The 23,594-nt window shown below is 30.4% G+C and overlaps 1 protein-coding gene across 1 annotated transcript; it reads left to right on the top strand.

Moving 5' to 3' along the window:
- The first annotated feature begins 595 nt into the window (after positions 1–595).
- Positions 596–22,677, top strand: LOC113396590 (FMRFamide-related peptides-like). Its single transcript, XM_026634583.2, has 3 exons — positions 596–669; positions 21,371–21,517; positions 21,725–22,677. Exons 2-3 carry the CDS (start codon positions 21,387–21,389, stop codon positions 22,161–22,163), a joined length of 570 nt encoding a protein of 189 aa, XP_026490368.1. The 5' UTR covers positions 596–669; positions 21,371–21,386; the 3' UTR covers positions 22,164–22,677.
- Positions 22,678–23,594: the final 917 nt, after the last annotated feature.

The following is a 23,594-nucleotide window of genomic DNA, read 5'->3' as shown; positions in this document are numbered from 1 at the left end:
TACATGAATAATATCAAATATCGAACACGCGCACAAGAATGCGACAACATTTATCAAATTTTAATAAAATAATAATATTAATTTTGACCCAAATTTAACTTACTGTATATATGTAATTAATGCAACTATTAAGTCTACAAACTTTATCTCTAATTGTTCGTCGAGAGGGTCTTTGAAATTTCAAGAGGATACAATATATGTATGTATGGTGTCAAAGTTTATATGATGAATATACATAAAATTATTGGCTGAAATAGGTGATAGACGCTTGAACCCTACTTTGACCCAGAATATATTCTCTTTCATCCTAATAATTACTAAAAGTACTATACAATACATAATTTTATCTTTAATTACAATTAAAATAATAAATTCCTTAAGATTAGACATATTTCATCCCGAGTCCACTATTATCTTAACAACGACAATCAAACTGAGCTTGACTATAAAATTACTATAACTAACCATCCAACCATCTCAGAACCGACCATTTCGCCCTATAAATCTTACAAATCACACAATAAGTGTAACTTTACACCAATACACCATCCCACGTCGGTGACGTCACGCCATAGCGGCAACATAAAAGCTCCGAGCTTGCGGTACAGCCTTCAAAACGGTAGTGAACTCTAAGAGTATAGGTCCTACGTGTGTAATACGGACGTAAGCGTAAGTTGGAAACTTTTTTATACCTTTATAGTTTGTAGACTTTAGTGATATTTTTGTACGGTGATTATTGTTGTTTGTAGTTCTTTATAATATTTAGTGCGGTTTATTTAACACGGTGACAAAATTTACGTCGCAAACTAAAAAAAATATCTCATATAAAAAAAGGTGTATATTATACATTAGTGTGAGTCAAATATCGGAAAAATATTATATTAGATATAATTAAACGTGAGATATACAATTTTCTTTTAATAATACAGAAATTGTAAAATATATTGAACTTAAATCTTATTCTGCTTAAAGATATTATAAACTTTTTATTCATAAACAAATCAAGAATACAGATATTTTTATAATTTAATATTCATACTTTTGATTTAATTTAAGCGACAATTGTATTATTAAAATGAATATAATCGGTAATCGTTTTAATTATAATAGATTATTTACATTATAATGATTTCTATAGAGCTTTATTACAATATGATTTGTTAAAAGAATATATTAAAAATAAATGTATTAATGAAAAAATCTAACTAATCGTAATTTAATCATGCATTTATCTAAAACAATTACTACGAATTTCTTTCGTTGCAATTAATTATGGTTTCATTAAAAACTACGAAATAAACATTTTAAAATATGAAAAATAAATTATAAAATACCTATATAGTAATTTTTTACATTACTATCAATTAATATTTGTTTTTGATACTAAGATACATGTCATCAAAACGGTTGCCTGAAAATATCGTAAATTGACTTACTCATTTGAAACTTATGTAAATTAATTAAATTTGATAATTTAATCTCGTGACCTGTCACATCTTAGTGAAACTAATTATTAGAAAAAAAATGAAAAGGAAAAGAAGAATAACGTCATTAAAATAGATTGGATTTACTTTGACGATATGAAAATTGAACCCGATGGTTAATTATAGATTAAACAAAAACTATATTGTTAATTTAAAATATAATTTTAAAAAAAAACAATTTTTTAATTAGACAATAAGTGACAATAGGAACGTTTAAAATGTTCGGGAATTAACAGGTAACCTATAATAGTTAACCGCAACCCACCGAAAACACAAAGCCTTCATTAATAGATTACTATTGTGTTTACTGATCACTAAATGATCTTTGGAATATTGTGCACGAGCTTCCGACCCGATAGCTTAATCTAAAAATCAATACTGAATAATAATCTTATAATGGATTTTAATATCAGGAAACGAGTTTTTATTTGAACTGCGTATTTACGTAAGTTTCTTTAACAAGTAAATTTTAAAGCGCTATATTGAATTGTTATCAGCAAAATTAAATTTCGAATTAACCTTCCAGTGAAGCTGGGTTAAAATAATTTAGCCCCACACGTACTATAAATACAATTATTTAATCTATTCTTGAATACAACTGTTTGTAATTGTCCCACAACAGGACAAAGACTTCCACATAAAAAAAAGTTGGAATAAGAATTTATTCCATAAAGCTGAAGTGAGTTTGTCTGGTTACTCCACTTAACCATAACTGAAGTACTATATTGAAATTAATGTGTTAATTTCTAAATTGAATCTTATAAGCTCCGATAGTTAAAAAAAACGCAAGGACTAGCAAGACATATATTAATGTGGTTATGACAAATTTAAAATTTATTATTATTACGTATTCATTATGGATTTCATATAAAACGTATTTATTTTAAGCACAAGTATAATGCCTAAAACCACCAACAATTTTATCACTCGGCTTTATACAGCCGCTAATAAATATTTCTTAAAGTTTAGTAGGTAAACAAGATTATTGTAATGAGTGTGGTAGGCATGTGTGTGTAAAATACACTGTGTTTTTAAAGTATATCCTGTCCCCAATCAAAATTTAATGTTGTACTTAATAGCATTTAGTTGTGAAGTAGTTAATTATGAGAAGAAAATTAAAGGGATTGTATTTATAAGTGTTATTAGAGATAATATGACAGTCTAAAATATTTTGTCGTCTTTTCTTTTGTATGTGACATCAGAAGAATATTTTGTCCCCAACATATGTCTTAGCATTTTTTATAGTATTTTTTACAGTATCTGTAATAATAAACCGACTTAATACAAATTCTAAATATTTTTTTATAATATAGAATGGTAAAAAGCTTTATAAATTTAAAATTACTTTGATAGTGAAACTGATACTGCTACGTAAAAATTGTAATCCCAAAATAGTTGAACTTTAGGTTTCGCTGAAATAATTATGCAAATACGTTTCAATGAGAGGGAAATACCTTAATTAGAGAACCGCCCCTCTTAGAATTGAATTACTTTTTGTTTATTTTTAGCTAAGACATTAGTTCACTTGTTTTAAATCTAAGGTAAAAATCATAAAATATGTTCTTTAAATGAACGTGTAGTAGTTATATATATGCTTTTCAAACAATTCCGATTTATGATCTTACAATTTAATTGTAAATATTTTACTTGCTATAAATATTACCCTTAATCAACAATTTAAAATCACAAGTAACATAAAATAATATACATTTATCTTCAACGAAATGTGTACATTTGATTGTCGTTTATTTTCCTATTTGTATAAAGAGTAATACCATTAAATAATAAAAACTTAATGTTTGAATATTTAAAATAATGTAATAGTAAATGTCTGCTCAAGTTCGTTCATCTGTCTTGCCTTAATCCATTTATTTGGGTGGGCGCAGTGCGTTTCCTGCATGACACGCTTTTACGGCTGGTCGTCTGCCCGACGCCAGTTTTCTAAGAATATTCCTGTGTGTTCGTTTCACAAAGACGTACAGTTTGCTTGAGATACTTAAGTACGAGATTTTAACTGCAAAAGTCTTTAACAAATTGAGTTATTCTCAAAATTTTGCCAACAATACTTCGACACCGGTTCTCTTCCCGTTGCAATATTGAACTTCACTTTCCACCATATTTTATAAGCCGTATTTATCTAAAACTAAAGTGAACAGAATTTTCGGTCATGGGAGCTGAAATTAAGCATCAATGATTAAAAGTGGAAAATGATATTTAAGAATATTATTCAATAAAAACCATTTATAGTCGTTCTTTACTTGGAATATTAATCAACGGTCATTATCTAACTTTGATTTAAAGTTTTGGAAAAATGTTACTATCATATTGCCATTCCGAGATTTCTAAACGAAAAAAAGTCAAATAATTAATTATTAAACGAAATGTATATAGATATAAATCTATACTTCAATTCGGAATCTCTTATTTTAATATTATAATTAAATTATGCCTACAAATTATTATTGAAACGGACTGATTTATATTGAGAAACAGCAGAAATTATTTTAATAGCAGATTCGAATAATTGATTATTAAATACGAATCCAAATATCAACGATAAATATAATAATAAATAATTATGATTTCGTAATTTAATCTATTCTTGAATACAACTGTTTGTAATTGTCCCACAACAGGGCAAAGACCACACACATAAAAAAAAAGTTGGAATAAGAATTTATTCCACCAAGCTGAAATGAGTTTGTCTGGTTACTCCACTTAACCATAATTGAAGTACTATATTAAAATTAATGTGTTAATTTCTTAATTGGATAGTTGTTGAATTATAATCTCGAGATTAGTAAAATTTATATTAATTTCTGTAAATATCAAATGATTGCCAAAACGTTAACAATGAAAGTAATCAAGTATCACCCACGTACAACATATTTCACTGCTAACGAACTATAATTTTAGGTTTTCTTATGTCACCGTAAAGTAAATACTCGGTGTACTTATAATAATTACTATCAAAATTAACAAAATATTACCTCGTAACTCAAGAGGTTGACTCACTTCACGTCCCGGGTCAGGCCAATAAAATTATCAATACAATCTCAGTATTAATTTACTTGGTGGTAGGGCTTTGAAACCCATCTGGTTACACTATAACAGCAGTTCTCAACATTGTGTGTTCTGGTTTCAAGGGTGAGTGAGCCAGTGTAACTACAGGCACAAGGGACATAACATTTTATTTCCCAAATTTGGCGGCGCATTAGCGATGTAAGGAATGATAAATATTTCTTACAGCGCCATTGTCTATGGGTAGTGGTGACCGCTTACCATCAGGTGGCCCATATGCTCGTCCACCTACCTATACAATATTTAAAAAAAACTGGAATTAAAAGGTAGATAGTGTTTAGTAAATTGTGTTTAAGTGTTGACATGAGAGTGATCCGTCGGTTCTGAGTTCTCTCCATTCGGTTAGGATTGCCTCATTGTCGTTTTATTAGATAAATAGAGAGTTCACCTATTTTTTACACACTTGAACTGTATTATAAATCACTTGCAAGAGCCCATGACTTCCTTACATAAACACCAATATACCGTTATTAAAATGAAAATGTACCTTTTTTAATTAAGTACGCTTTTACGAGCCTCTGAACCTGAATACAGACTCTATCGAGAAAATTACGCTGTTTATTTTTTCCACTGATTAAATATAATATATGTCATTATGTATAATTAACTATATCTGCATGAAAATCATCTTTTTCTATCAAGAAAAATTATCAAGCTGTTCCGAAGTTACTCCTTTTCATCAATCAAACGAATACTAACTCCAAGCTCTTCTGTCATTCACATAATCCTGTACATGACGTGCAGGATACGAATGTAGACAACGAACGCATGGGAATTTTAATATAAGGAACTTATTGGCCATTTTTTACTGTGTGTTTAAAATTTAGGTAAATATATACAGTTATATATTATATATTAAGATAAATCCATTTTCCTAGAAAGGATGTATTATAACATACGATTTAATTGCGATGGAAGGTCATACGAGTGAGTCAGTAAAACACTGTAGTTATATCCGTAAAAGGAAGTTCTTAGAATATATAAATATAACTTACGAGTACAATTTAAACAAGCTTAATATTCGAAATTAGCAATTTGCAAGTGTAAATAAAGTGAAGGAAATAATTGAAAAACGCAATAAATTTTATGCAGCGCTCGAAAATTCTGTAACACTGTTTTACTTACAAACACTACTTCAAACGATGTGATTGTTCATTGTATACATAATTTAATTGAATGAAATATATTTTATTGTACACCACAAACATAAATAAAGAAACACACAGAAAAAAAAAAGTAAAACAAAGTTAGTAAAATACAAAAACAAAAAAATAAATGTTGATTACGAGTGTTTTACAATGGGCGGACTTATGGCTATTTAGCCATCTCTTCCAGACAACCCAATCTTAATTATGAAACTAACGACTAAAATTGCACTATTGAATAGTTATATGTCATCATTAAAATTAAAGTACTTTGTCACTTTAGAACCTTGGTGGTAGGGCCTTGTGCAAGCCCTTCTGGGTAGGTACCACCCACTCATCATATACTCTACCGCTTAGCATCAATACTTTGCTTTGTTTTCTGATTTGTAACAATTTTTAATTTTTATTTCTATATAGTTTAGTCTTTATTATGAAAAAATATTATATAAATAAAATATATGACAATGAGTTTGCATTCCTTGTCGTCATTTAATATTAGCTTTCGCTAATTTGAGGGTAGATTCGGTATAATGGAATTGAACTACGTAATACCTTTCTTTTAATAGTTAGAATTACATATTTGAAATCGTGAATGAATTGTGCATGTTAAAATCACGAATAAAAATGCTTAGTTTTGTTATTGTTCAAATAAGTAAAACGTAATATCGGTACTTATGTATTAACGCCAAGTCAGCAAAAAAGAAACCTAACCTAACTAAAAAGGTTATATTTATTTACTATATATAAAAACTAAATAAAAAAAAGATCTAACCTAACTTATATTAGCGCATTCGCAGATTTTTTTTTTTGCTGTGGTGGCGTTAATACCTAAGTACCGTAATATATTTTTGAGTAATCTTTAATCACATATCAATGAAATCATAAAGGTTTCTATCTTTATATCTATAAAACATCGCTGTTTTGTAACGCATCACGCAAAAACCGCTGCATATTTTGACATAAAATTTCCACCATAATTTTCAACATATTTCAGAGAAGAGTTTTAGCTAAACATAACATACAATATTATTGAATAACGTATAGCATAGCCACGTCAACGCCGGTTATGCTATCAAATAAATTGATCACTCATCTTGTAACTTGTATACTTTAATGATATAATTTTAGTAACGTCCGTGTCGCATAACACTTTCTGACATTCCACGATCCTTTGCGATAAGTTTCGAAATTTCGAGACTCTTTTGACTGCTTAACTCGTCAATTCTAATAATATCAACCGACTCTAGATTTAAGTATTTTATATTTTGTTTTGAACAATAATTTTAATCTGTTGCACTTTTCGCTTCATATTTATATAAACTAATTTAACACAAAGATAATGTATTTATATTTAAAGGTTAAAGTCACAAATAAGGGACATCGTAAAATACAATTGGCTTTTAACTTTGAGAATTTCGAAACAAAAAGCCCGCGCGATAAACGAAATAACAAGATAATTAGTAATGGACCTCGATACCTTTTGTTAGGATTTTACATTAATTATAGCCGAAGGGAGCAAAGGGTGCGCTTATAAAGCACCGCTAAGTATATAAATATAAAATTTTAAAATATAAGTGATCTTAATCTATACAGCTATGTATATAAAAGTCATCTTACTTTGGCTATCTCGTATTAAATATATACATATATTTGTGTTGCAATTGTGTCTGTATGTTGTTGACAAGAGCGTAGATGTTTATGAAATAATAATGGTAAAATTCTTTATTAAAAATAAATTCTTCAAAAACATTCTTCAAGATTTAATTTATATAATTTAAGATACAATTACAAATTATGATAAATTACTATTACATATAAATATATAAATAACAGATAAATACAATTTAAATTAAATTTTACCTTGAACTAGGTGAGACTAATAAATTAAAAATACATAAACTATTTACCTTACAATTAAATCAATAAATTAAATTTAATAACACCAAGTAACTCCACATATTTAATGGTTATTAAAGTTAGTTGTATTTAAGTACAAGTTACCTATTTCCAAGGAAACAATTTAGATATTATTCCTATCAAAAATATGTCACTACGTTGTAAAAGTAATCTACGTTTATGAGAATTAATTGGATTATCTAATGAAACGGTACGAAATCTCAACGGATCTTCATAACGAGACAAGCACGTTTCATCTCGATTATCGTCCGAAATAAATTTCAATTCACACGATCCCTCGTGAAAAGGCTATTTTTTTACGTTGACATTTGTATTGCGAACCTGATAACAGGTAAAACATATATTTTACGACTCAATAATGATATTTTACGCAAAACATTATAATATAACTTGATTTGGTATTGCAGAACTTCTCATAACATCCAGCTTGAAGCACAAGTTAATTTCGATATTAGATAAATCAAAACTCAAATGTCAAAATGCTGTAAAAAAAAACATTAAAAGTAAATTTACATTATTCTAGTCGCTACTATTTAACCAAAATCGCCGATAATTATTTTTCTAAATCAAGCAATTAGTCATTTCCTAAAAACAATGTAGGTTTATAAGCTTGAAAATTCATATTTAAATGAATAAAAATATGAAACGAAATTATCTTTAAAATACTATCTGATTTAATAACAAAACTGACATAATATTTGAATTAAAACTTTCTTAACTCGTAAAAAAATAACGATAGCTCAGTTATTGTTATGTCGTATATAAATCCGTTATGACGTTTGGCGTAAGCGCAAGTATCACATGCATCCACCCAACCTTTCGCATTTATTATATACTAGTTGTCGTCCGCGGCTTCGCTCGCGTTGAAAGGGGGTTGATTGTCATGTGTTAGGCAAAAATAGTAGCCTATGTACATCCTTGGAGTTCAAGTTTGCTTCAGAACAAACTTCATCAAAATCGTTTCACTTGTTTGGCAGTGAAAGAGCGACAGACAGACAGACAGAGTTACTTTTACATTTATAATATTAAGTATAGATTAGTAAGACAGAATTACAATTAACCAACAAATATACAAGTTCTATACAACAGCATATATAGCATTTTATAGCTGTATCGAGGAAAATTAATGTAGCGTATTTACAGTGCTCCTAAACGGTTAATCGCCTACGTCATAAACATGCAAGTTGACGTCACGTAATCGAATTTAGAAAATTTGTGTAATTTAATTCAAAACAACGATCAAGTATGAAAATATTTTATAAATAACGTGTACACGTTGGTTAATTGCAAACAAATTAAAACAGCACTGGCGGGTTGGATTTACAACGCCATTATGAATTTAAACTTTTGCAAAAAAAGTAAATAATGAAATTAACTGGTTAAATAAACACATTCACAATTCTTATCGACGTACAACATGAAAGCGATATAATAAATTACGGTGCACAAAGAAACTTAGTTATACTTGGTAGTACGCCTTTATGAAAGCCCATCTGGGCAGGTAACCCCCACTTATCTACAATTTCCGCCAAGCAGTAATACTAGTATACAGTTTTGAAAGGGACATGGCATCTTAGTTATCAAGGTTGGTAGCGAATTGGCGATGGGCAGTAGTGACCACTTACCAACAGGTGACCGATTTGCCAATCCATCTACCATTATCACAAAACAAGAAACTCCTTAAATGTTTAATCATTCTAATGGCAAATTTCAAAGCAAAATGTTCTTAATAAAAATATCTAGGAAACAATTTAATTGAACAAGAAGTAGTTTGAAATCATATTCGTGAAGTCAGCGATTAGCCAAATATCGTTATTAATTCTTAAGACATATGAGCAATTAATTGCTTACATAATATAAACGTTAATTCGCTTCATTGACGTAAATTCTCTACTAAAAATTAATATTTTAATTAGGTACTTGAGCTATGAACTTCGCATTGAAAATAATAAATATTTCAAACTGAAGACGTTTTTAAACATAAATTTAATAAGCTATTGTTTCGAAAAAAAAGAAAGATTGGCTATGGAAGATAGACTATCCATAGATGAATTTAAATTAACTGTAAATTTCAAATGAAAATTAATTTATTTTACTTAAAACGAAAACAATGTAAAACTTTTATTGAACTCGTAAAAGCCAATTTTTCTATAAAGTTGTTCCAATGCACTGACTAGAGATGTATTCAAAATATCACTTGGTAATGGGCTCTTCGTAAGCACTTCTTGGTGTGTACCACACAACATATATTCTACTGATAAAGAGCAAATACTCAGTACATTTGTGTCCGATACACTGGCTCACTTTCTCTTCCCACCAGAGCTCTTCAACTATTGTTAATCATTAAAATCTAAAAATGTTATGATTTATTAATTTTATCTATTTTTTCATATAAAACAGAGTCGTGAACGTTTCAAAGTTTTTGTTATAAAATTGTCAAAATAGGCTTTATATCGTGATGGAACGTATATTTAATATATTAACCTTATTAGCTATATGTAAATAATATTTAATATAAAATTATTATTATTTATAATGTATATCAAGTATTACCTAGAATGATGTTTGGATTCTAATAATATCCCTTACATACATATGTTACCTATACACATATGATATATATGTAACCTGTTTAGGTTTAAAAGTTATGATTGCGTAGAGAAATTCATGTTCTCACATGAACTGGAACGGAGAGCGATACGCTGACACAAACTTTATATCCGAAGCATCATTTCAAAAATACTTATAAACATAAAATATACAAAAAACCAATCTGACTTCAAATCCACATATTCAACTTCTATTTGAAGGACATTACTAATTCATCCCGACCTTAATCGCGTATTTAAAAAGATGAATTGAATGAAATCGCTTGAGTCCCAATCTTCAATAGAAATATTGTATTCAGCGAAACATGATCCTTACAGAACACGCTTTGATGTGTTCTATATGATATAATAAAAAAAACATACCTTAAACCTTTAGTAATAAATAATCCTGAAAAAGTAATCAATTCCAATGACTTAATATTCGAATCGATCATTGATTCGAACTCAAGAACTCAGGTTATGCAGCCGTATCAATTAACACTATCTAAACGACGGGTAATTATTAAATAAAATTATTGGAAAATTTAAAATGCAATTAAATTTTAACTTTTTCCAATTATTTAATTTAAAGAATATAAAAAAAATTACATTACATAAATGATTTCATAAATGATAAAAATGCCTGAAGTTATCATTCGTTGATTGTCATGATCGGCATATACAATCATTTAATTGTATTCAACTTACACTTGGTGGTAGAGCTTTGTGCAAGCCCGTCTGGGTAGGTACCACCCACTCATCAGATATTCTACCGCCAAACAGCAGTACTCAGTATTGTTGTGTTCCGGTTTGACGGGTGAGTGAGCCAGTGTAACTACAGGCACAAGGGACGTAACATCTTAGTTCCCAAGGTTGGTGGCGCATTGGTGATGTAAGGAATGGTTAATATTTCTTACAACGCCATTTTCTATGGGCGGTGGTGACCACTTACCATCAGGTGGGCCAATTTGCTCGTCCGCCTACCGATATAAAAAAAAGACCTTATATAACTATATAATTAATTGTCAGAAGATACAACTGAGCTTCTTGTTTGTTTCGAGTAGACATCTCAAATTTAATTTGAGTTTGTAAAGTGACATTACAACATTGCTTATAAGACAGCAACCCGAATAAAGTATATTTTAATTTGATTATTTTTGATTATCTAGTTGTCACACGTGACTATACTCGCCTTTTAATGGTTGATCATCAGGTGTTAGGCATTACCAAACCTTCTTTCAAATTTTCGAGTTATATAACGAATTAACCGACGGAATTTTATATATCTAGCTGAATCTGCGGCTTTACCCGCGCAAAATTTATAAAACACAAACTTCTAATCCCCGTTTTACCCCCTTAGGGGTGCAGTTTCGTAAATTCCGCGTAAAAAATACCGGATGTCTACACCCTACAAGGAACCTACCTGTCAAATTTTGGTATGTAGGTATTATATTTTCGGAGATTTCGTGATTAATCAGTGAGTGGTATTTCGCTTTGCTCCACTTTAATCTTCCGCTGCATCTTTCTTTTGTTTTATTACCTTTTAAAAATTAATTTCAAGCAAAATATAATATACACAGCTGCGCTTTGCAACTTCACCGGATAGAAATATAGATAATTGGCGTGACGTGAATTTCATGTTCTCGTATTTAATAAACGTCAATAGAATAATATATTCTTGACGACCTCCGTGGTCGAGTAGTGTGTACACAGGTTTTCATGGGTACGCCACTCCGAGGTCCCGGGTTCGATTCCCGGCCGAGTCGATGTAGAAAAACTTCATTAGTTTTCTATGTTGTCTTGGGTCTGGGTATTTGTGGTACCGTCGTTACTTCTGATGTCCATAACACAAGTGCTTTAGCTACTTACATTGGGATCAGAGTAATGTATGTAATGTTGTCCAATATTTATTTATTTATTTATTTATCTTTAGATAACGGAGATACCGAACGGACATCTTCTTGCAATATCTGCGGCATAGCAAGTATTAAATTCCATTTCTTGATGTTATGACAGAAATTATTCAAGACTTGAGAATATATATTGTACATCTAACGGAATTATTATCCAAATGTAATAAATCCACTTTATAGCGTACGACGAATAAACTTTTGAATTTATAGTCGAAGAGACATAAATAGTTATGTCTATTTATAGCGTTTTATTTTATACTATATCTTAATTTTCACTCGTATATATAATATTTTTATTTGCTTGTTCCACATGTATCATCCATTCCGAGTATTCTACGACTTTCGGCTTAAAAGTTGCGGCGTGAAAGTAGAACAAAGGAACTCACATTAAAATTTATAATGAAGAATTTTGCAAGACCTAATTCAAAGACCGAATTCTGAGATTTAAATTTTATATTATCGTTTGTTAGAAACATTTTATACGCGTTCATCCACATCGTGTCCGCCGATACAAGCGAGGTCCCGAGAATATAAAAAAAACGAACGTATGAATAGAAACGCAGCCAATCGGTTAATTTCTGAACCAAAGTGCAATCACTCAGGAGATACTACGAACATTTGTCATCTATACATATAATAAAATCGGAGTGTCTGTTTCTAATATTGAAATAACCGCTTTTTACCTAATCATATGCAATATGTATACACAATTTTTGTCTGTCTGTTTGTTACGGCTAATCTCTGGAACGGCTGGACCGATTTTGACGAGTCTTTCGCTAGCGGAAAGCTGATGTAATAAGGAGTAACTCAGGCTACAGCAGTAACTTGTTTGTTAAATTCAAACGCGCACGAAGTCGCGGGCACAGCTAGCTTAGCATAAATTTCATGATCAGTACTGAGCCCGATACTGTATAGCAGGTACAACCTAGTCATCATATATTCTTCAAAATCCAAAAGCCAAGTAATACTTTGTATTCGAAGAAAGACTGAGCCAGTGTAACTACGGGAAAAAGAGATATAGCATCTTAGCTCCCAAGGTTGGTGGCGCTTTGGTGTCAAGTAAGGATTGGTTATTATTTGGCGTGATATAAGAGCAATGATTAATATTTCTTACAATACCAATGTCTACGGAACGTTTTCTGGGAGCCGTCATGAGTATGTCATTGAATTGAAAGCCAAAATTATGAAATATTTATTAATAATCAATCTATCAAGTAAGTTTCTGTTGTTTAAGGTCAGATTATGGTTTTAGCAGTTAATAAACATTTAGGGTATTATTTTGTAGATCTTAAATGTAAACCTATGGATTAATTTAGTTCGTATTTCAAAAGTTTGTTCATCGGATTAAATTAAAACGACATACGATCACTGGTTGTTTATACTGCATAAATACAAGCACAAACGAGTTCAGAAAAAAAAATTACAACTCAAATAACAAGTCAATATAATGAATATTTTTCAAATCATTTATTTTTATTTTTTTGCACAATGTACAAAAATAAAAATAAAACAATAGCTTTAGATTATTTGGTTTAAAACCATACATTTATCAATCAAAGTTTTTTGGTGTGTTTCGTGTATAGAAAACACGTATTTTGGGATTCATAAAAGGGCTCAAGTATGCACTGGTTTGATGCTACTTAATAAAGTCTTTATTAAAAAAAAATAGTTTTCAACAAAACGATAAGAGACTACGAAATATACGCAAACTGTTTACATTTGAACCCCGACTTCGCGTACAAAGAACATGATAAACATGCGATAATTATAACGTAATATTTATTTAAATCCCATTGTTTCGTGAGGATTAAAGTGTGATATAATTGTGTATTCACTCATTTCGTATCACAAAGGGCGACACGGGTATTGTCTCCGAACGGATGCCGTGACTGTGACGTCTCTGCTGTGTAATAATATTCTCTATATTCTCGATAGACGTGACCTGACTCGTTATATGTGCAATGACAATATGATATTCCTCTACATTTCCTATGAATAACTTGTTTTTAAATGAAGTAAAATATACTCCTATATTTGTGTACGTCTGTGTAATCAACTATTCAACACATACGTAAGTTAAAAATCAAAAGTCAATTTGACGTAGCAACATCAGGTATAATAACAACATATCTCGTACGTCGTATGTCATCACGATATGTGTGCGTCTTACATTTGCACAATTTAAATTGACCAGCCTGAAGTCTCTCCGAGACGTTCGCATGTAAACGGGTAGAAATTAACAATATTCGATAAGGACGTAAGCGCATAATGTGTAGTCGTGTCCTTATCCTAATTGACCGCCGCTTTTAACTAACTTCTGAACGGTCAACCTTATATCACGGGTGCCTATTACATGTTGTGAGCGTTGTAAACTCGTCATAGCTAGCGTAGTTCTAAAATGGGGACCAACATACTATATAATGATATAGCTTTAGTATACTTTGGAAACTTTCTAGATGATTAAACCTTTCCTTACTATAGGACAGGATATAAGCTTTTACAGAATTTAATTTCACTAAAACTATGTACTACAATGATTTCTAGTGTAATAAAACAACCATAACGATACGATTTGAATATTTACATCCTAAATTTAACTAGAATCAAGATGGTTCAATGGTTACAATGCGTGCATCTTAACCGATTATTGCGGGTTCAAACCCAAGCAAGCTTCACTCAATTTCCATATGTATTATTTGTGTTTATAATTACAATTTATCGCGTGCTCAGTGGCAAAGGACAATATCGTGAGAAAACCTGAACGTGTCTAATTTCAATGAAATTCTGCCACTTTTGTATCCACTACCACGCATTGGAACATCGTGGGGGAATTAACTCCATCCCTTCAAAGGGAGAGGAGACCTTAGCCAAGCAGTGAGATAATTACAGGATGTTATAGTAAATTGTTTAATCTCTCGCCGAAATTTTCAATATGAATATATTATACAGTCTCACTGTTTTGTCTCTTATATGTCGAATAATTTTAATAGACTTAATAATGTTACTTTAGTAAAATTATTTCAAAGCAGTTAATCAATCCTTTAATCATTCTAAATTTAAAATTAACAGTGATCTTTGTGTATATTCCTCTATAACAGCACAAATTAAAGCATCTATTTTTATACTGTCATGTTGTTTTAAATCAAACTGGATATTTCGTGGAATGTAATTAAGTTCACACTAGCCAGTGACAAAGTTTTTACTTCAATGTTCATTAAAAGACAGTGTCATTTACGACAGAAATTTTAGAAAGCCAAATTTCGTACTTCAGTATATTCTAGAATAGCTTAAATTTTTCAGTTTTTCCGTCTTAATGATGTTAAAAAATACACATTAAATTAAACGGTTAATCAAACCAACGCCATGTGATCGATCTAAAACTAGTATAATATACAATTCAAGCTTTGGGCGGCCTGGTGTCATTAGGGAAAACGCTACGCAAAAGAAGGCAGAGGAAAAATACTCCATATCACGTATAGTAACTCAACACCTTCAGTTCGAAGCATCGGGTTTATGAAAATATAAAAATACCGTCGCTGTATCTGAGCTCACATGTTCAACAAATGTCTAATTTATGATTGCTCAAATATGTATTAATCAAATATTTCTATTTGTAATCAATAGTTTATACTTTAGTGATTCTATATATATATATATGTGATATTCTCTAACTTTGCCTTTTTCTTTCAAACGATTGTAAATAGATTTTTTTTACATTAATATTTATACAAAAATGAATACGTATTTTAATTTAATAACAGATGTATATTAAATTATTCGACTTCAAGTTCGAAAGTGGCAAATAGACGGTTCAGAAGTTCATCGAAGTGGCCGCGGGCTTGAACTATTATCAATCTCCGCTTTCCGACTTAGCGCTCAACTTGCAAATGTTATGAATTTATATTCAAAATGTTACACGTATTTTCCATTTCTATCCAATTGTTCTTAAAAACGATTTTACATTTACCATTTTCACTGCTTTAAGTAACTTAATTAATATTCGACTAGCATTTGAGTACAAAATCGTAAAGTAAATATTATACAAAAGTCAATGGCCAATGGTCTACTTTTCTATTAAGGAAAAGGTTGAGAGCTTAGTCCACCACACTGCTCCACTTCAGGTTGGTATAAAGTATTGCCACATGCTTATTCAGTGTCAGTGGTGCTCGTTTGGACTAGAACTCGCGATCCTTAGTAAAGATCCATGTATTCTATCCACGTTGCCACTTCGGTCAGCATAAAAACTAAACTAAATTAAAGGAATTCATTGTGTATTTTAATTATTTAAAAAAAAAAAAACTAATATTAGTTGTACATATATTTGTAATATGGTAAGTGAGGGTTGAGAAATGCTCGTCCAAAAATAACGTATTATTGTGCTTATAGTATGTTTGTATTGATTTAATAAGTATCTAGTTTGAACATATGGTCGTATTGATATTGAATCAAACGCTGACTAATACGCACGTCTTGTACTAAACAAACTAAGCAAGTTCGTTTGGTTACTTCGAAGCCGTCAAATCAGGTATCGCTTGATTAATAATTCCTTTTAGAGACTGCATTTAACTGGTTTTGCGTGGATACAAGTTTGAAAGGTAAACTGGGGTATTAAGAGCCAAGAGTTTATGGTATATGTTTATGGTATAAGTATAACAGAAATGAAATAAATTAAGAAAATGTATCCTGTAAATGTTTCACTGCTAAGCATACACCCAAATATATTTCCTTAATAAGTAAGAAAAAATATTTGGATCTTAATCCACTGCGCTGCCTCACTGCGGATCGGTGGGTATACATATTTTTCTATTCTTTTCAATATATGCAGGTCTTTACCACCCCAACAAAGAGATAAACCGCCTTATTGGCTACACCAGTGACAGGAGGGCTGGTTAATTTTACGCTCAGTGGATCGTAATTCCGATACGAAGACAAACTACTAGCATTATTTTTACTAATGCCTTGTGGTCATCTTCTGTAAAGTCATTATAATTTTGATCAGTATACGTTCAAAAAAAGGTTATTAGCAACATAAGTTATACCCGCGTTAAATATCACTGCTCTTTCCACGTGAGTCGAAGCGTGATGAGATGTAGTCAATATCCTTTCACATTTAATAGACTATCTATTAAAATATATATTATGAAATCCAGCAATCGAGTATATAATTGAAACACTGGAAAGCTCGCAACAAATCAAACTCTCAAATATAAAATGTCATTTCCTTTAATGTAATTTGATAAGTTCAGGAATGTTAAGCTAAGATACGATCCTTAAAGTGATATTTCGAATTCTGGACGGATATTTAGTGGTTACTTATATTTCTCCAAATTTGTTCGCAAACGCAAAAGTAAGTTTGTTTGATACGTATACAGTCTTAACTATTAGACTGAAATCTTGATTACATCATTATAATGAAATTTTACATACATCTTGTCAGGGATACAGAACAGGACATTTGTATCTCCTAGGTAACCTAACACCCGGTTCAGCTACTAAGCGTATTGGATTTTAATGTTAAATTAATAATATAATTTGAAAAGTAAATATTCCATGACCTATAAATTTTAATTTACAATCTCAATTAATAAAATCTCAATTTAGATTACCTCGGTAATATTTAGTAAACTTCGCGAAAAATAATTACTTTTAATTAATAGATAAAAATCTTTGTAGTGCTTATAAAACATAAAAGGAATATATTTATATAACATATTACTAAAACCAAAAGATTTATTTTAAATTTTATAATTAATAAAGCAGATTTCGAGTTTCAACCTTAATATTAATTCAGATTTTTACCGAACATAAAATGCTTTTACTGTGAATATTACTTTTACGTTATGGTCCTTCCTCTTGTTAGTTAACTAGCTCAAGAGTCGAATATGATTGAAGTTTGTGGTGTTTACACTACCGTGGTTCGAAAAGCACGTTCATCCTAAACTCTTACCGATCCTTTGAAGTCGTGTATGACATTATTAGAGAGAGGGAATAGAGACTGCATCTGTCTTTCTCACGCACTTTTGCTCTGATATATTTTCTGTGTTGGCTTGCTGTACTTGTCCTGTATAGCTATTCTACGCTGGTAAAGGCTGTCGTGGCTAAAATCAGTCAGGATAAGATACAATAATCATTTTTATTCATAAATAAAGAATATATTAATAAAGAATAATCAGACTAATTTGGAAACAGCCTCAATCATTCAGGAATGACACAGTTGACCAACAAACGCATCAACGATTAAATATAACTGGTGTTATATCCAACCGCAAAGTATATATATGCAGAGTTGCTTCACGATATTACTCAGTAATAATCTTAAAAAAACACAAGTAATAAACAAATTGTCTATGGCAGGACTACCAAATTTCAATGCATCTGTATAATCAATATCGTAAACAAATGTACTTAAATGTATTAAGCTTCAGTCTTTTATGATGCTATTGCAGACGAGAAGACGATGAATTCGTTTTTTATACGTACTCTCAGCACGATTACAATCTTATGGTATTATTTCTCAAGCGATAATAGACTTTACACACAATATATTTAAATATTAAAGTCGAATAAAGTATCTGTGAAACTAGAAGTGAGTCGTGAACTGTTAGCTTGTTTAACGATTAATCAATACAATTAAACATGTTAAATTGGTGTATTGACATTCAGTAACTTACGACTAAGTCTATTTCGAAAGACAAGTTTAGTTTAGTTGTTTAGTTCAGCAATTATTTCTTAACAACTTTACCGAATTAAATGCTATTTAATTTAAATGTATTGTACCGAATTTGTATTCCAGATTATTCTTAAGGCAATGACCTTATTTTATAATCAGGTCATTGTAAACGACTGACCATCGAGGGAGTCGGACGTCAAATAATAAAGAAGAAAAATGTAGTGAAATTTGTAGACACTTTTATTTATGGATAGCTGATTTAGTTATATGTTACTGTTCCGCCCGCATGAGGCATAGCGTGATGTTATATAGTCCCTTTGTTAATAAAAAAGATATTTTTCTTCAAATCGAACGAAGAGATCCTTTTTTAACAAGTTCAAACAAACATATAAAAATCCAATATATATAAATATTAGAACGCAGTTTATCAAATAGCAGGTTTTTCCACGAAATAGGAATAGACATAAGTCTATTCCTATTTCGTGGAAATAGTATAAACTTTTCATTTGCATAGGGTACAGAGAACTTTTTGGGAAATCGAAAGCAATTTAAAAAAATTATCAAAACTAAAAAAAATAAATAAATATTATTATTCATTAAAATAAAAAAACGCCTTGATTTAGGCTCGACCATCACATAAACAATCATTTTTGAATGACAGCATTGTAAATCTGTTCATTTGAAAAGAGCAACTATGCGAGTTTCTTTCCGTTTCTTCTCGCTGGAGGCTGCTTTCCGAAACAGTTGTAGTGTTTAAATATTGACGATTTAAAAACGCTTAATTGTGAAGTTTACTTGAATAAAATACATTTTGATTTGATTTGCTTTAGATCGTCACTGAAAACGGTGCACTTAAAGACAATTTTACTTTGTAATAATACATTTATTACAAAGTAATTGTCAATCCACCGTCAAATCGTCGCCAACCGTCGCAACTAAGACGTAACAACTTGTTTTCCTGTAACATCGTATCACTTATCATTAAAACCAGAAATATTATTAATATCGTAGAACGGTGAGTGAGTTGACACAGCTGAGTCTCCTTTACTTGAATTAACATTATATGTTTAAATATCCGCGCGAATCATCATAAGTAATACCACTACCATATTTTAAACATAAATTTTATCTATCCTCAAAATATAATATCGAATTTAATTATATACCAGACCTACTTATATGTTAAGCTAGATTTTACGTGTGGCTTCGACTTTATCAAATTACTTCTGCTCTGCCGATACTCGTTTCAGGATTGGTGTGCAGTCTACAAATATTCCTGAAAGTTCGAAAAAGAAATTCGAAATTTTCAACAATCTTTTCTATTTAAGATTTCATTTAAAATTTAAACTTCTTAGTTTTAACAAATGAAAAGGGTTCATACTCTTGAAAACAATATGAATTCCTAATAATTGGCATATATTATAAAAATTACGAACCAAAAAATCTTTATTTTTTTGTGAATGAATGCACATTCACAATTTTGTCAGTATTAAATACGTTTTTTCTCGTGCGAATGTATTTGTGTATGTTTCTAAATAATAACACAATAATTTCTACTAAGATTATCATTGTTACCTAGAACGACTCTTTCATAATTTAATGGTAACATTACAAATTACGAAATATGTATATTTAATGATAAAAGATAATTATTACATAAGAATGGAACAGAAATTGCTCGAAATATACGCACTGCGCTAACAATTTCAATCACTATTTCTTATTTTCTTACGAATCTCGGTAATCGTTGCCGTCGGCGCCGATGAGTCTGCCAAGTTGACCTTCCTCTAGTTCACGACCTTTATATATCGTAGGTAGCAGGAAATTCTGGTTAACTTCACGGGAAAGCTGCAGTGTTTTTGAATTCCGCTTGTATGTTTCGTTTGACGCATGCAAAACTTGCATCGACGATTTGATTTCATTATGTTGTTTTCAAAAAATATTATTTGCAACTAGTTGTTATGACTTACCTTGTTTTTCATTGTATTATTTTATTATCATTCTGTATAAGATTATGTAGATAAAATGCATCTTGTATAGACATGTCTAATTTATAATTAATTATGGTCTTTTTTTTTATGTAAGCATCTTATGTTGGTAAAAAAGTCTTGTGCGAATATTTATACAACATTTTTTTTTATAATTACAATTTTCGATGGAGGGAAGTCAACGTCACCCACAGAATGCACCAGAAATATTAACACGCCATCAACCTTGAGCACTAAGATACTATTTACCGGTAGACTCTGTGATGATCGATCCCGGTTGCTCCATTTAGTAGTATGAACACGTGGGTATGGTGTTGATTTTAGTCGATAAACTACTAAACCGAAAGCGATTTGAACCTTTACATTTTCAATCAAAAATCGATTCAATATCTGTTTGCCACCTTTCAACCTTTGTTGATTCACGTTATCAGTCGTACACAATCGACTCTTATTTCAGTACTAGTTTATGTAAATAGAAAAAGCTTTGAAAAGTACATTACTTTTTATATTATTTTAACATTTTATGTGACTCGACAGAGTTCAATCTACAGTGGTCACGATTGTAAATAGTATTTTCTTTTCAGACCTCAAGCAGACACCATGAGGAACAACAGAAGTATTATGTTGGTGCTGCTTATCTGCATTGTCGCTGGTGTCATGTCTAATCCCGTCAGAAGATCTCCAGACCTTGAAGCTAGACGTAGGAGTGCTATTGACAGGAGTATGATAAGGTTAGGCGAAAACTATTTTATTTATTTCACACAACAAACATCATAGTGCAGTCACTATTTATAATAATATATATTTTAAATCTTATTACTCGAATTTATTATTTCCTGATTTACTTAATATATTTTGTATCAAGAAAATATTACTATTTCAACACTCAAGACTTTGTATATATAGGAAGTATTTAATAGATAAATTTATAATCTTAGATTCGGAAGATCTTACCCACCGGAACCTTCAGCTAGTGACCTCAGGGACGCATTCCAACGTCCGACACGTAGAGGCAATAGCTTCCTCCGTTTTGGCAGATCTCAACCGATTTCATTCACCACCGACGACCTCATATCGTTACTCAGGACCTACGAAGACGAGTACGATAGCCCTGCCTCAAAACGTGTTTCCAACTTCGTGAGATTGGGACGTGACCCTAAGTTCATCCGCCTCGGGAGATCTACTGATGAAGATAAGGCTGGCTACGAACAAGGTGCAGATTTAGTTGTTAGTGGATATCCCCAAAGGAAAAGCAGGGCCAGGGATCATTTCATCAGACTCGGAAGGGACAGCGAGGAGTTGACCAGGGATATTGATCTTGAAGAACCTTCGGAGAGGAAGAAGAGGTCGGCTGATTGTCTCGATTGCCAATCGTAATTAATTTGTGATACTTTCAAAACCAGACGTGATCTCTCAAAATGTTTTTGTGCCAAAGTTTTAAACTTATTACGAATACCTTAAATAAAATAGAATCAGATTGATTACTTTGTTTTTATTTTATAATTATTTATTAATAAATAATGTTTAAATAACCAGATTATATTATTTACCATTAGAAAGTCAATTACTCTATAAATACTTTAATAAAAATAATGATTTTAACCGATTATAAAAATTTTGTACTTTGTTTAGGTAGCACTCTCGTCATTTTATAAAAATGGATAATTTAGTATAATCTATTAAACATAATTATATATTTACATAAAAATATTCTAATAATATGATGTTTTAAAATGAAATTTTAATATATGAAAATTGATGTTCATTCTTCATATATAAAGCAAAATACGCTTTTCCACTTAATATCTCATGTGAAATGTCTTATTTACAAATATATATATGTATATTATCAAATTTTATTACAGAACTTCAAAATAAATATTGCATCAGCTAACATCGTATTAACGAACATGACCGATCGCATCGAGACGATAGATTATATAGAGTTGCTCTAACCACATCGACAACGATTTTTTGAAAAATCGATTCCAAAAAAAAGACAAAAATTAAACAACTTTAGACCATAAAGGATTGGATTTCAGTCATTGTAGTATTTATTAGTTGTCTCGCTCACTCTGCTTACAAATTTATCTCTCTTTCTCGTTCTTAGAAACGCCATTGACAGTTATAAGCTTGAGACAATTTTTTTGGCGCAAATTATTTTTGACTATCGATTTTGTGAAGTACGATTCGATTTTTTTCTGATGCTTGCCGATGTTCAATATTTATTCTGAAGTTCTGCTTTATTTATCTTAAACTCTGATTGTGTTTCTAATATTATCAATTTAATTGGGTTTTTTGTAGTTGAAATTTCAAAGCAAGTAGTAGCTTATTGGTACTTGGCTAGTCATATATATTTTAGGATAAAATTAACATCTTTGTTGAACAATTGGTACATGTATCCAGTTTTAAGGCTGGGCTAAGGATACACGTACTAAACTTTATATAGATATAGACTCATATTTATCTCTGTGTTAAGAATCGATGTCGAATATAGAACTATAAAATTGTTAATATATAAGAAAATAAAAGGCATAAATGTGTAATGTTTCGACTGGTTTTATTTTGAAATAAAGTCATATTAAATGGACATAATAATGATTTCGTTTACTTTTAGTCCTATATAAAAAATAAATGTAATTTTAATTTTTTTGTTGAATTTTTTGCAACTATTTAAAGTATGTTTGACGTATCATTCAATTTAAAATATACTGTCATTATTACTGAGAAATATAGATATTTTAAAAACTATATTTCTCTATAAGTCTATTTAAAATATATATATATAAAAGAAGTTTTTGAAAAGTA

The sequence above is a fragment of the Vanessa tameamea genome, chromosome 22 (genome assembly GCF_037043105.1).
Source record: "Vanessa tameamea isolate UH-Manoa-2023 chromosome 22, ilVanTame1 primary haplotype, whole genome shotgun sequence".
NCBI lineage: Eukaryota > Metazoa > Arthropoda > Insecta > Lepidoptera > Nymphalidae > Vanessa > Vanessa tameamea.
The sequence above is the reverse complement of the archived record's forward strand: the minus strand, read 5'-3'. Positions and strand labels throughout refer to the sequence as shown.